This window comes from Varroa jacobsoni, unplaced genomic scaffold, assembly GCF_002532875.2.
Source record: "Varroa jacobsoni isolate VJ856 unplaced genomic scaffold, vjacob_1.0 contig04929, whole genome shotgun sequence".
In the NCBI taxonomy this organism is placed as follows: domain Eukaryota; kingdom Metazoa; phylum Arthropoda; class Arachnida; order Mesostigmata; family Varroidae; genus Varroa; species Varroa jacobsoni.
This window is the reverse complement of record NW_019215382.1, coordinates 1-14,318: the sequence shown is the minus strand read 5'-3', so window position 1 is coordinate 14,318 and position 14,318 is coordinate 1. Positions and strand designations below refer to the sequence as shown.

The 14,318-nt window shown below is 44.3% G+C and overlaps 2 protein-coding genes across 5 annotated transcripts; one reads left to right on the top strand and one right to left on the bottom strand.

The window, feature by feature from the left end:
* RhoGEF2 (Rho guanine nucleotide exchange factor 2) lies at window positions 1-9,513 on the bottom strand. Its single transcript, XM_022854816.2, has one exon. It carries the CDS (start codon window positions 8,252-8,254, stop codon window positions 3,617-3,619), a length of 4,638 nt encoding a protein of 1,545 aa, XP_022710551.1. The 5' UTR covers window positions 8,255-9,513; the 3' UTR covers window positions 1-3,616.
* Window positions 9,514-9,518: 5 nt separating this feature from the next.
* LOC111273133 (uncharacterized) lies at window positions 9,519-13,972 on the top strand. Of its 4 annotated transcripts, XM_086973488.1 has the most exons (3): window positions 9,519-10,628; window positions 12,702-12,781; window positions 13,701-13,972. In XM_086973488.1, the coding sequence occupies exons 1-3, from the start codon at window positions 10,460-10,462 to the stop codon at window positions 13,758-13,760; spliced, it is 309 nt and encodes a 102-aa protein (XP_086829614.1). In that variant the 5' UTR covers window positions 9,519-10,459; the 3' UTR covers window positions 13,761-13,972. The 4 variants fall into 4 exon arrangements, 1 of the variants encoding a protein (XP_086829614.1); XR_015315954.1 differs by lacking the exon at window positions 12,702-12,781; XR_015315953.1 differs by lacking the exon at window positions 12,702-12,781 and having other exon boundaries at window positions 9,519-12,273.
* The last annotated feature ends 346 nt before the right edge of the window (window positions 13,973-14,318 follow it).

The window sequence follows — 14,318 nt, the reverse complement described above, 5'->3', positions numbered from 1 at the left end:
ATAGATATGATAAAAACAATTTCAGTAAGAATAATCTGGATAAAGGCACACATACGACCGGCCTTCATCTGTTCAACTTGAACGAATACGAAGTTATTCAGCAGCATCCCGCCAAAAAATCGACCATGCCTACGACAGTACATTAGAGCGTCACCTCGACACAGCGGAAGGCTGCTTTTTACCGGACTACTATTCGTCCAAGTAATAAATGCTCCTAAATTGTTTTTTCCCTTTTAAGCCCATCGAATCATTGCTCAATTACCTTTATACTGATCCTCGAATACCCTACGAATAGTATTAAAGTTCTGATATATTTACTATTTTGTGTTTTTCGCATTCTACTTTGCCAGTCGGTTGCCTCGTTTTCCAGCTTAATTTTACTTACTACCACTGAATTCTGCTCCTGATCCTTCGCCGTGTTCCCTGGTTTTGTCAATTGTTACCACTTCATAATCATAATTTACTATTAGAGCAAAAACGATTCCGTAATGAATCCCTTCTTGAACATCCTGTTTTATTTTCTATTGATATGGTCGTTGTTATCGATACCGCCTCCATCGGGCCTATTGAGGCCTATCACCCTTACATCCTTCTAAATGACAATACCTTCTACATCATGTTCTTGTTATTCCATTGAACTGCCTTCGCGTACCGCATTTCCCGTCTTCGACCACTGAGGAGTGCTACCTATTTTGCTAATTACAGTCACCCTTCGCGTCTTCGTTGTAAATAATATTAATAATAATAGCATTCAGCAATTATCAAATATCAGACAGTTCTGTTTCTTTTTTTATAGATATGGTCATGATCAGTATCCCCATAATCGTCACTCTATTGTTTTTCTTTTTTTAAATATGAACTTTATACACGACGATGCTATCTAACAATTTCATCGTTCATTTGTTTCATAATATATAAAAGATATCGTAATATAGCCATTGAGTGTCGTTGACGCTCCACTCGCTTAGTTTAAGGCTTTAATTCCTATTCTGAGACATGATTGTCTCTCGTTAACTTGCAAACAAAATCGTTCGTCCTTCTGGTCCAGGTATTTTGCACTTCGGTCAATTTTTGTTAACAGTTTACAGAGTAGCAACAATATAATATCAGTAATAATTGTAATAGCTATAGAAGTCCTAACGGTAGTGGTGGCGATGATGAAACCACGAGGCGTGCACAACATCGTCATCGATCGGTTAGAGTGTGCGACAGCCATAACGCGAGAGGGAGGGAGGGAGGACCAGTGGAGAGGGCGCTTCGTCCAGCTTCCGTTTTCGACGTGTCTTCTCTCGCTTCTTTCCGCGATTCCCGTAATTGACCGATGATTCAACGTGGGTTTCACTAGACTTCCTTCTTACATCGCATCTCCGATCCGCAATCAGTGCATCTCTTAGCGGTTTTTGTCGTAAAACATATATAGATAGAACATATATATAGATAAAAAATAAATAGAAAAATGTATTTGCTTCAAAGTGCTTAAAATACTCCCAATTGCTACAGCAGTGCCTCAACTTGGTTCGCTGCCCTATATGCTTTTCTTTTCCCATTCGATTCGACTATTCTGAAAGAATTACGCCCCTTCGGCCACTTTGGTCTGTCGGCTTTCGCACCGTTGCTTCTCTTTCCTTCGGTCTAGTCCGCCCACCGCCTCCTGCTTCGTTATGAAGATACTCTTTAGGTTAGAACTGCATCTGCGGTTTTACCCTTTCGGTTTGAATGCTAAAAGCACGTCGTTATATTTTTTGTCCAAGTAAAGTTGCCCAGCACAGACATACGTACATATACATATATATCCACGATACAAATAAATACCGTAGGGTTTTCCGATAATCCCTTGCTGGTCATAATGAATGAACGTGATTTGTGTGCACATAGAAGACTTCTCATCAACATTCTCATAACCATCGTTGTCATTCGTCAGAGTTGTACAACGAATAGAATATGGTCAGGCGGTCAGTTCAGATTGAAGGATAGCCGCCACCGTCGTCGTCTCCTTCTCGCCTCTTTTTTCATCTTTTGTCGCAAGTGGCGAATATGTCGTCCAATCATCGAAATAGTTCTAAATGATTGGTGTAATAAAGAAGAACCGTTCAGTGTCTACCTAAAACTGGACCCAGCTTAGGCATGTAACGTCACCCGCACCCGCACGTCCCTCACTACGTGTTTCTTCCTATTCAATAATAACTTCTGTATCTATATATATTTATATAGATTGAAGGGCACACCCCGTGTGAAAATATTTTACATGACCACTATGTAATAAAAAATTTAATGTTAATATTATTTATATGTAACAACAGGTAGCACCCACTGACTGTCACGTAGGCGCCTCGAAATATTATAGTTTAGTTGATTCACAGCAGCTAGTACTAGTAAACGGAGTATGAAGACGGAGGGGTCCTGCCAACAAAAGAACAATTAGAAAATCACAAAACGAGAATCTGTCTACAAAGCGGCCAGATGACTCTGGCTTGTCCGGTTCCTAACCTACAAAAAAGAGACCTAAGTCTGTGTACTTATGTGAACTATGGTCTCTTTCACATAATAAGACATAGTTGCAGCGTGGTAAGTGAGGCAGGTGGACAAAAAAGTGTTTTGTCCGAGACAAAACCTGACACCTGTGTTGCCAGCTTTCTCATTGAAGGCACATTGGACAAGGTTTAAAGGCACATCTAGGGCATAGAACAGTTGGCTAAAACCACTCCATTCTGCTATTAGGTGTGGAAGAGGCACGTCATTCGATCAGGTATGGTAGCATTGCAACACTTTGGCACCGAGATAAGACGTTGACAGTTACTAGATAGCTTGATATTAATACATTATCCCCGCAGGGTACCAGACTAAATGCGCTAAAAGCAGTAGACACTCGTTGCCGTTACTCTCCAGTTCAGTTCCACCACAACAGTGATTTCAAGTAATCTGAACTGCTAATATATGTGCCCAGGGACGTGAGGTTATCGCACCATTTCTATCGAAGTTAAAATATATTTCCAGGAGTTAAATGACAACAAGCTTACATATATAACTACACTGCTCGATGAAGGCTACTCTACCTATACGGCGCAGCGTTTTGTGTCGCCCCTGTTTACTTGATTCGAACTTTGAAGACAGGTTCATTGTTGCTTATCATTATGCCAAGGGATTCGAGCCCATCATTTGCCGAATAGCTAGCAGTCATGTGCGATATGTACTCATTAATAAATATGGGTCGTCTACGATATCATATTTATGCAGACATGGGATGTCGTTAAAAAGACCAATTCATTGCAGAGTGAAAATAGGGAGTTCCGATATGTCTGATGGCCTCTGGTAGTTTTGAAGGTTTCACGAGATGACTGTTGACTGCTAAAAAAGCGCAGACGTTAGTTCAGGAAATCCTGTGGTTGTTTGTCGATGCCTCCCCATGATCGCCACTTAAGTCATCGCGCTAATGTCAAACTGTTTCTCCGGCCTAGGTTTTTAACCTATCTCTGTTGGCCGTCACGTTGGGTACTGAACAACCCACTTGACCCAGAGAACCCTTTATCAGTCCTGAAAAAGTGACATTTAAGTCCGAATTATGGATTGTTGTGAACTTTTGCGCTGTTGCTTCTTTTGTTGTGTTATGCATCGTCATTTACTCCACTTCATTAATTGACTCAGAGGACACAGGATCGATGGTTTCTACTTGTTGTTGTTGTAGATCATTGCTACTGTCGGCGTTAGCGTTGTTGTTAGAATCATCAGCCGATTCAGTGGGATTGTTGTTCGGACTCAAGTTAGCATAAATTTGGTCGGGACTGACATGAGTTTCATAGCTGTTCCCAATAAAGTGTTGCGTTAACAACGTTGAAGATTCAAACTGCTCTGGTTGGTCAGACACGACTTGATCGAAGTTTGTTTGTGGCCTAGTGCCAGCTAGGAGAGCTTTCCGATCAAAGAGCCCTATTCCTTGAGAGAGTGCCATACAATTGCCGTATAGACGCTGACAAGGTTCAAGGACGTTATTCACTGGAATGCAGGGCATATTAGGGCACTTGGCTGAAAGCAACTTGTCGACTGCAACGGCCTCTCCCGGACCGGGTTCGGGTGCACTTAGCCCCTTGTTAATGACGGCTTGTAGTTCACGGGTGCACGTGAAAATATCGGCGATTAGGCCCAGTGGATCTCGCGCAGCTTCGGACTCTTCAGTGATATCTGGAAGTAGCTGCTCTGTAGGTGAACCCATCATCTCTGCAATGAGGGCCGCCTTTTCAGCCAGAAGTCGATGGATTTCATTATCAATACGCTGCAATTGCGCTGGAAGCGTGATCACAGGCTGCGCAGTCTCCAGTTGTTGGCTCACTGGCGGTTCTTCCATCACTGCGTCTCTATAATTCTGCATGGGCTTTTCCTCGAGGATCTGATAGACACGGTCTTCGTCTTGGCTTCGAATGATGGGTTTCCGTGTATCTTTAGATTCATCTCCCGTGGCGGTAGTAGTCGTTGAAGGAAATATTAGTGGTGGTTCCGTTTCCTCCTGGAGATATTGCTCCCGATTCACAATCCTGTCAAGCCACTTATTTTTGTCGCTTACCGAATGTGCCACAAATTCGTAGATGTTTGATGTGCTGATATCAACGAGAAAGAATCCCATTTTATTAGTCGCAACATCGCGAATATTGATTATTTTGGACCAATTTTGCCGCGGGAAGTCAATGACTGGCGGAGTAAAGGCGGACGTCTCCTCAGATAGTTCTCGCGTATGATAGCGTAAGTGGTACTTGTCGTCCTGCTTTTGGAGGAGGATCAGGAAGTCATCAAACAGCATAGCCGTGATTTCTATTGATTTCGATTTAGTTAGCTTCCACTCCAGCACGCCTTCATGAATAAGCTTGTGTTTCGAAAGCGTCGGATCAGAAAATAGTGGATGGACTTCTATTTTCTGCTGCTTTTCTTTCTTTTTTCCGCCGCTCTCGTCAGTTCGCTTGTCGTCCTTAAAGCGCTCGTCACTGTAGGTATTTTTTTCCTTTGGTGGCCAAACTTCTAAATGCTTTTCGACCTCACGCACTCGGTTCTGGTTGGCTATTTCGCCTATGGTCCGATTGACTTTGGCGAGGATTCTCTTTGAGCTCTCTCGGGCCATATTAATTTGGTCGTACTCTTCTCCCGGTTGTGTATACCTTAACACTTGGTCGAGCAATAGGGGATACTTAGTAAGTCTTTGATGTGTAGTGGCAATGATCTCTTTGAGGTGTAATTTTGCGCATTCTTTTTTCATGGACGCCTCCGCCAAAAATTGTTGCAGTTTTGGGTCTTTCTTCTGTTTGGCTTTAAGTTCGTCAAGTGCTGTTGTTTGATCTTTACAAAATGTTGCAATAGCCAGTTCTAGTCTTGATCCACCTTCTCCGGTGAAGAACTCAAGCATTATAGGGCCCATATTACCGACAATTGGTTCCTGCTTTCTTTTAAACTTCATCTTCTGGTTCAGCTCAGAATGAATTTGAATGAGCTCATGAAGATTTGGAAAAAGTTTGCCTAATAGACTCTGATCGAGGAGTTTCATGAGAGGTTCGTAATAGACTGTAGAAAGAATCTTCAACTTTCGAACATGAAGGCGCTCTGTGTGAAACAATTCATTCAGTACGTCTTGTCGCTTCTTTTCCTTGGGTTTAAGCTGTCGAACTGTCTCGAAACCGACAAGGTCTTCCCATTTAGGTAGTTCATCATCACAATCCATGTCACTGTCCGAGTGCACCATCTTGTCCATACGGGGTTTGTCGTCGGCATCGACATCTGATTTCGACCGTGGTATGTTCGGGTCGGAGCGCTTTCGTAATGTGTTTCTGCTTTCCCTTCTTTGACGGAAGCTTTCGGAGCGTCCCACAGGGGCTCGAGACGTGGACAGCGGTGAACCTCCAGAGCTGCCAGACAGTTTGTCAAGTTCGGTTGCCGAGTCGTTATCATCTTTGCGAAACAAGCTTCCAGTTGTGGGCCGACGAGTCGCTTTTTTACCGCGAGTTCCTTCGCCTACGCAGTTCTCGTCAACATTTTTGTGGCACTGCTTATGTATATTCATATCGCAATTACTGCACTGAAGGCCCTGATCGCCTACGCCCCACAAGATATCTTGGCATACGCTGCAATGCATCACTCGATTATAATGTTGACCCTGAAAGCTATGGCCAAGTATCGCTATGACAACAGGCTTTTTGGCGCGCGGTGGAAACAGATTAAGCTTATTACGAGTCTTCTCCTTTGAGACAAAGGTGGGAATATGTTCCAGGACCTTCAACCCTGCCTCCGTCTTAACGACAGTCAGCTTGAGTACAGTGGCTATAGCTGATAACATGGCGCCGGTCTGATTGGGTAAAGTATCGACTTGGTCCTGCAGCGGATATTTTGTCTTGCAAAGCGCCAACAATATCGTTTCCCAGTCCTTGATAGTATCTCCATGATCACACTCGGTGATGCCGTGATGATAGTCGCAGGTTTTGGACTCGACATCCCGTTGAAACTCCTCGAGCTGCGGCTTGAGGTGTATGGTGGCTGCCATTCGTGCGCGGACGAATATTTCTCTCAGTTCTGTTTCCGTGACGGTTGAACCCTCATCGATCAGCCTCATGTAAGTGTCAATCGTTTGAAGAACGTCGTCATCTAATGTCGGATCAATGCACAACGGGGCGTTCGGCGCAAGAAATGTTGACGTGATCTCGTAAGCCCACTTGGACATGTCGTGCTGTTTGCCACTTTTGTACTGTTCGACGATGATGTAAAACAGAAATGGCGCTGGATTCATGTTATTTTGCAGAAGGTAGTGTAAAAACATGGCTACTTCAATTGGTTGGCGCAGCACTTTCCAGCCTTTAAGAAGTGATTCACCTAGGCCAGGCAGAGCTCCAGCTTCACCAAGCGTCGTAAACCCACTCTGATCAGGTGCGAAAAGATTTAGGCCGGCATCACTTTCTGTCGAATCCTGATGCTCAAATGGCGCTCGACCGTCATTTGGATCGCAGCAAGTGATACCGGTTTGAGGTAAGGGAGGCAGCGGTCGATTGGCCATTGGCTTCGTATTTGACTGCAGCAGTGGTGAGCTATCATCAGTGTCATATTCGTAAGCCTCATTCGGCGTGCCCCCCACATCTGCTGGCTCCCCGAGAGGAGGTTTTACTAGGTCCGGAACGATCAATTGTCCCGTGCTCGCAGTGACGCCTGCAGACGTCACGCCCCCCGAGCACGGCGTCCACGGGCCCATAGTCGATCCCTCCTCACAGGGGCTCCTGTAGATTAGGGAGTCGGGCGACGATCGCTGTCTGTGGTGATTACCGAGCAGCTGAGCCCTTGCAGGAGGGGTGCTAAGAGAAAGTGTGTGTGGATTGCCAGAGTGAGATGGCGAAATAGGTATGTTTTCCATCGAAGCAGAACTTGTCATGCTTCTACCTGGCGTTCCACTACTTTTCGCGCGTCGCGGAGGCTGTTTTCCTAGGTCAGGGGTCGCTTCACGAGACGGCATACTACTGCAGGGCGGTGGTGTTGTGGCCGCAGCTTTTGATCCTTGGGAACGCCGCATTTGTTGCATTTGCTTTTCCAGCTTTTCAATTGTGCGTTGAACGTTTTCCAGGTCGGTGCGCAGCCGTTCATTGTTATCTCCGCCAACACCGCCTTCACTCATCTTATTCAGTAGCTGCTGCCTCTGCCGTACGCTCTCGCTTAGCATTCGCTGTATCGTCTGTAGAGTGGTATTGTTACATTGCGCCATCACGTCGGCGTCAACTGGCTGAGGACCTGTGATACGGTCCCGCGCATCGTCCTTTTTCTGGCCAGTTGTACTTCGCGTCTGATTTGGGGTCAGACTACCCTGAACGAGTATGAAGCTCGTGCCCCGTGACAAACTTGGAAATGGGCGGGCTGACTGCATCGGAGGATGCTGGCCTGGTGAGGGCCCAATTAAAGTCAGCGCCACATATTGTCCGCTACGGATAAGCTGTACAACTTCCTGATGATTATAACTAGTTACTAAAGTCCCGTTGACTTTTTGGATTTGGTCACCCTCCTGGACCCCGGCACGGGCAGCAGCACCGCCCGGTCTGACGTCCTGTACGAAAACAGGGTTATCCCCAGACACCGTGAGCCCGTAGCCTCGTTCATCGCGTTGCACGATGACACACCGAGACGCTTGGGCCTGCGGTGCCTCGGCGGGCATCTCAGCTACCGTCGGCGCCGTCATAACATGGGACATGCTACGACGAGCCAGGTGGTCACCCTTGCTAAACGAGCCTAACCGTAGTCTTTCCATGATAAGCACAAGGGCACGGCAAGGCCAATCAGCTACGGGGGCAATTGGGGTTGCCTAGAACTACTATGAAGGTAGGAGGAGCAGCGACAACTACAACAACAATACCTACCCCAGCGACCGCAGTAGCAGCTGTGAACGGTATGATCGGTATTGGGAACTGTTGTTTCGAACCGCTGCTGTTGTTGAATCTGCTGCTGCTGGCGACGATTCAGATTTTGAACAAGGATGGTAGTTGTTTCCTGTTTCCGTTGGTCGAATAACGACGTGCTAATAATGGCACTAATAGTAATCGTAATGTCCGTGAGCGTGACGGCTATGGCTACGACAGTGACAATACTCAAGTACAGCGGCGGCCACAAAAACGTCAACGACGCTGACAATAACAACGACAACAGCAACGGGAGTAGCACGGGTTTAGTTGTTGTCGAGGGGCACAGAGTCGTTGGGGCGGTGGCGGTGGCGGTGGCGGTGGCGACGAGAATCTGTGGCCGCCTTTCGGGCATCGCTCGCTACCGCCCAGTCGCCAAAGGCGGAGGACGGAGCAGTGGTGGACACAGGGTAGAATGAGACACGATGATTTTTGTCGGGTGCTTCTTCAAGCCCTCCGATTGGCTGGGGCTAGAGCTTGCTGACACAGTCACAGTTCAACTAGTTTTAAGCACACCAGCGTAACAACAACAATAACAACAACAACAACAACAACAACAACAATAAGCCCATCAGTCGAGCACCATCAACGGGCTACTAGCGGAACTCACAGGCACACGGATACACATGCCCTCAGCGAACTAGTTGACACACTACTAAGTCTCAATCTTAATAGCTATCGCAGTAGTCATTCATGTAGGCACCAAGACCAGCAGTAGCAGCAGCCGCTGCAAGAGCAGCGATGGTAACGACGATTGTAGCGGTGATGCTGGTGAACTCAATAATAAACACTGAACTTTCCTCACTTTTCCTCAGTTGGCTAAAAACTCATTAAAATTTGGACGGTATTCCGTCGTCGTCAGCAACAAACCACACTACATAATTACTACAATTTCATACTGTACACTTTACACAAGCAGCCCGATCATCACCGGACCGATCAACCGACCGACCCATCCACCTAGTCGACCACATGAACAATTCTTGCCTGCTGCCTGCCTGGAGTAGCACTAGTCGTCGTCGTAACAGTGGCAGCTAGTTTGCTTCCCTGCCTCTGCTCAACTAGCAGCTCACTCACAGCAGCAGCAGCAGCAGCATCAGCGGCCGCAGCAGAAGCAACCACTACAACAGCATAAACAGCAGCACAGCACCCGGCACAGCAGCAGCAGACGCAGCAGCACAACATACGGGCGAACGGAGACACTCAACGCACAGCGGCTCACCGCAGCTGCTGCTGCTGCTGCTGCTGTTTTGTTGCTCTGTAATATACACGGCGGCACACGGGCCGATAGCGCCGGGTCACTTGCTCTTCTCTTTCTCTAGCCTGTTTTTTTTCTTGTTCTTCTATGCGTGCGTGCGTGCGTGTCTGTCTGTCTGTCTGTCCGTACGTCCGTCCGTCCGTCCGTCCGTCTGCCTCTACCTGCGCCCAATCACTGTTGCCGTCGCAGCTACTAATTGTGGTAGTGGTAGTAACAATAGCAGCCAACCAGCCCGCCAGTATCCAGCGGTAAGCCGAGGGCAGCAGCAGCACTTAGTGCCTCCCTTTCTTTGTCATTTACTGTCCAGCACTCTCCTCCTCCAGTTGTTGTGATTGGTGTTTTCTGGATAAACGGCGATTGCCGCTACCGTTACCGCTAGTGGCTACGGCGAGAGAAAGCGCGAAAAAATGAACGAGTGTGCCAGCCACACTGGTTGACCCCCTATGAACTAGTTGCCTCCAGCAATTCTGCTGCTTCGTTTATCAGCTGGAAACGACTTAGCAGCAACAGCAGCAGTCGTTCTCCTTAGTTGTACTGGCTGTTGATACAACAGCAAAACTTTACCACCATCGGAATCGAAGAGCAGCACGATCATCGCGGCTCTATGACACCACCATCAGCAGCAATATCGTCACCGCCCGCGGCAGCGGCAGCAGCAGCAGCAGCAGCAGCACACGACCACCACCACAACCACCAGCGTACAGCATTATTAACAAGAAAAAAAAGAAAGCGAACTTTTCCGCTAGAGTCCCTATCACTATAGGACGGCAGTCCGGCCATCTATTCATAACATAACACAATGACATTCAGAGGAGTCCCAGCGGACGCAGCAATAGCACAAATAAAGCACTACAGGAGAACTATTCGATTATATTTAGACATTATGACTGGTGACCGCCATGTTGCTTGTTTACCCTCTATCGCTGGAGGACCTTTAGCGAAAGAAACCCCGATGAATGATCACTCACGTAAGTGCGTTCTCCTTAACCACACACTGCGATAGGAAGCACCCAGATAGAAGCTTCACAGATTTGCACACACACCACACGCTTACACAGAATAGATAGATTACGTGACGGTGGTACGTTTGAGCCGTCACAATGAAACCCCAACACAATTAAGCCACTTCATGGAGAAGCCGAAAAAGAACAAAGGTTTCAATAAAAAATAAAAGCAGTTGAATAAAGTCGATGAGAAAAGTGCCAGATTGTGTTTGAGGTCATTTATTCTCAGTGTCTAAACTTCCCTGCTGATACTGTCTATGCGGGCATCTTTATCAATCCACCGTCTATCACCTGTCACTGCATGAATGCGCCGTCAAGTTCATCACAGCCTTATCTTTCTGCTTCTAAAATTCTTTTGTTGCAAGAACAATAAAATGAAAGCTTCGTGCACGTACATGCTTATGGGCATTTTGCTTACGATAAGAGTGATCAATTATACATTTTTGTGCAAGCAAGCTGCATGCTTATGCGAAAACGTAAATGCGAGCACTTGTTTACACATAAGGAATAACAGAGTGCGTTACAAGACAAAAAGCTGTATGTTCCAGATAGCTTCTCATACAGCTGGTCACTTCTATTTCGCATCGTCAAGGGATTGCTGGACTGAATAATTATATCTATTAGTTATCATTGTTTTCTAGTCAAGCAGAAACCCATATTATATAGAGTGATGTAATTTTTAATTGGCTGCAGATGAGGCGATAGAGAGCTTTAGATCTCTGTATTTCAACGTAGTTCCATTGTACTAATCATCTGCATTTTAACGCATGTAGGATCCTATTTTTTTAAGTTATAAAGAAGTTTCGATCGTTAGACGTTTGTCAAGCTTGCTCCTTTCTTGGAAGCCTTGTTGAAGAAGTGCCACGAAAATGGAAGCTAAAAACCTGAAGGCTCTGTTTACCTATTCTTAAGAGTGACTGTTTGTATATTCTGTTGTCTATCTAGAGCGGTTGAATCAGTACTCCATACGGTGAACTTCACGTCGCTAGAAAATAGGTGAACCCTGCTCGCGAGTCCAAAAATTTTAATTCTGGCAACAAGTAGCTATTTAACGTTTCTTCTAGATTTAAATTTAGCTGCTTTGAAGCAGCACAACTTGAGGAAACGTATTTTTTTAACTGCAAACCAATCATAATGTTTTTATCACACAGGTTATAGAAACAACGCTTGGTTAACAGGAGCATCTTTCTGCATTAGATAATTTGAATCCAGACCTATTATGCAATATGGGTAATTCTGTGGTATATAATAAACGCGCGTTGGATGATAAGTAAATTTCATCACTAGGAAACATAACCGTCTAAGTATATTGTTTGTTTACAGAAGGCATTAATGTGTATATTTTTATACAATGTGTATCTACTCGATGATAGCGTATTCTTGGAAACGGCATGGTTTTCGATTGGAACGTTATCTATATCCTCTTAACGTGTCTCGGAGTCGATGGAGCTTACCGTTATATATATGTCCTATATGGCAGGAGATGTTTATGATACTTCATTGGGACTGATTTAAATTACCTAAAGTGTAAAACATTTGCTCTTAATGTCAGTGTTAGAAGTAGGCAAAAAAGCATCGAGTTTGAACCGTGTGTGTTTGGTCTACATAGGTTAGTGCTGAACTTAACTGCGTCAAAATACTGCACGTACTTATACTGCAGAATTAAGTAATCTAGCGAACACGAATCTGTGTGGGTCTGATAGTCTAAACAAGAAGTTGTTTCTGGATACCAAATATAAGCGTATTTCACATTATCCTATGCGCCCGTTGGATGTGTTATAGAGATCCGGATCTAATGACTCAGTCATCTTCTATGACTAAACAAATGACACACTATTTGATAGATAGATATGTGTTATTCTTAAGTTGCAATAAAAGGTGGTTACAAGTTTAGGTTTAGAGCAGCCGCTGCCTGAAGCAATACCTAATTGTAATACTGGACATAAAACTAGAAACATCTGTTTATATATTAAACACATACTAACTAAATGGAGTAATTTGAGCCTTATCTCTTTTTTGTTTATGTTTTCTCACTAGTATATCAAACAAACATCAGTTGCCTCACAGACAGCATTCTTCTAATCTACTATCAAGAATTAGTAGTCGCAGTCTCGAACGTACGTAAAGTTTTGAATCACCTAGACTATAGAAAATCGAAACCCCTCAGCAAGATTCAGAACCACCTCAAGATACTCAAGTAACCAAGCAGAGACGTTACGTATAATCCTTGTTATAGATATAACGGTCTCATGTAGTATACGCTGCCGGGATATTCTGATCGGGCGACCCAGGTATTTCAAATAGATTCGAGGCTCCATCCTGGTTTTCATTTTCGAACTATTTTATTTCGAACTAGACCAACACTTCGTGCATTATACTCCTTCGATCAATGCCTCTTAAATCAATTTATCCAGCAGGATTTCTCACAAAGACTCAAGACATTAGATTGTTGAATTAACTTTATTATTGAAAGTTCAGTAAATTGTGCACTTGTAAAATCTTTTTCTAAGCAATCCGAATACGTGTCACTGCTAACTTTCTCACTTCGGATCCGATAAATATGTTACACGTAACAACTCGTACTGACATTATTTGCTTGTCACACTATACTTCTTAAGCTGGTCTCAGTTATCATTCAGGTTATAGCCAAAAGTGGATATAAATATATAGCGTCATTGCCAAACTCTTTGAGGCAGGGTGTTATCCCGTTGTCTCCTTAACGGACTGATATTTTACTGATACTACAGTATTTTATCGAAATACATCAGCTCTGGTATCAATCGTTTTCTAGTCAGAAATCAAATAGTCTACTCCACAATATTTCAACTAGCACTTAGTAGTCTTCCTATGTTTTTAAACGTAACCTGCTTATTGCAAATTACAGCTCACCACTGTCATTGCTTACTGAAGTTATACTCATGAACTATAATAGCTTTGCAAGTTCGCTTTCACTCTAATGGCACCAGCAATGTTTCAGCGATATACAGTCGGCTGTGCGAATTAATTCATTGACCCGTTTCTGTATCCTCGTTTAAGCAATATACGTTGCAGATCGGCAGATGTGGTAGTGAAAAACTCCGTCAGCACACCCTGTAAATACGCAAGATGCTTGTGAATCGAGAAAAAACAATTCGTAAGAATCTGAAACACTACGAAAAGTAATGGACGACGCCACGTTATGGTTTTCACTCATTTGGTTTCACATTCTCAATTTCGTAGCTGATGCTTCCTGTGACTGGATTTAGAACTCAGTAGTTCTTACGAAGAGGTCATATTCCCTAAAATAAATTGTAGTTTTTCTATCTGTTTGGATCGTTTCGTCTTTTTTAGTATAAAGCTGTAGCGACTTATGAACCTACACCAGCAAATAATTTCTTACATTATTCATGCATGATATAAGACGTTATTGATAACGTTTCTAAAAATACAGCCATACTGTATGATATTACGCCTTCTCAACAAACTAGCTAGAAGCATTAGGATTAATTGCAGGATTAACCTGACGTCGCACTAGATGAGTGGAAATAGTTCTTCGTTTTCCAGCTCAATTAAGCACTAAAGTGTTTCTAAATAAGTAAAAACACACACGGTTGTGCGATACCTTATATCTATTTATTGTTATTATTGCAAATAGGTAGTTTTAATATCTTACAT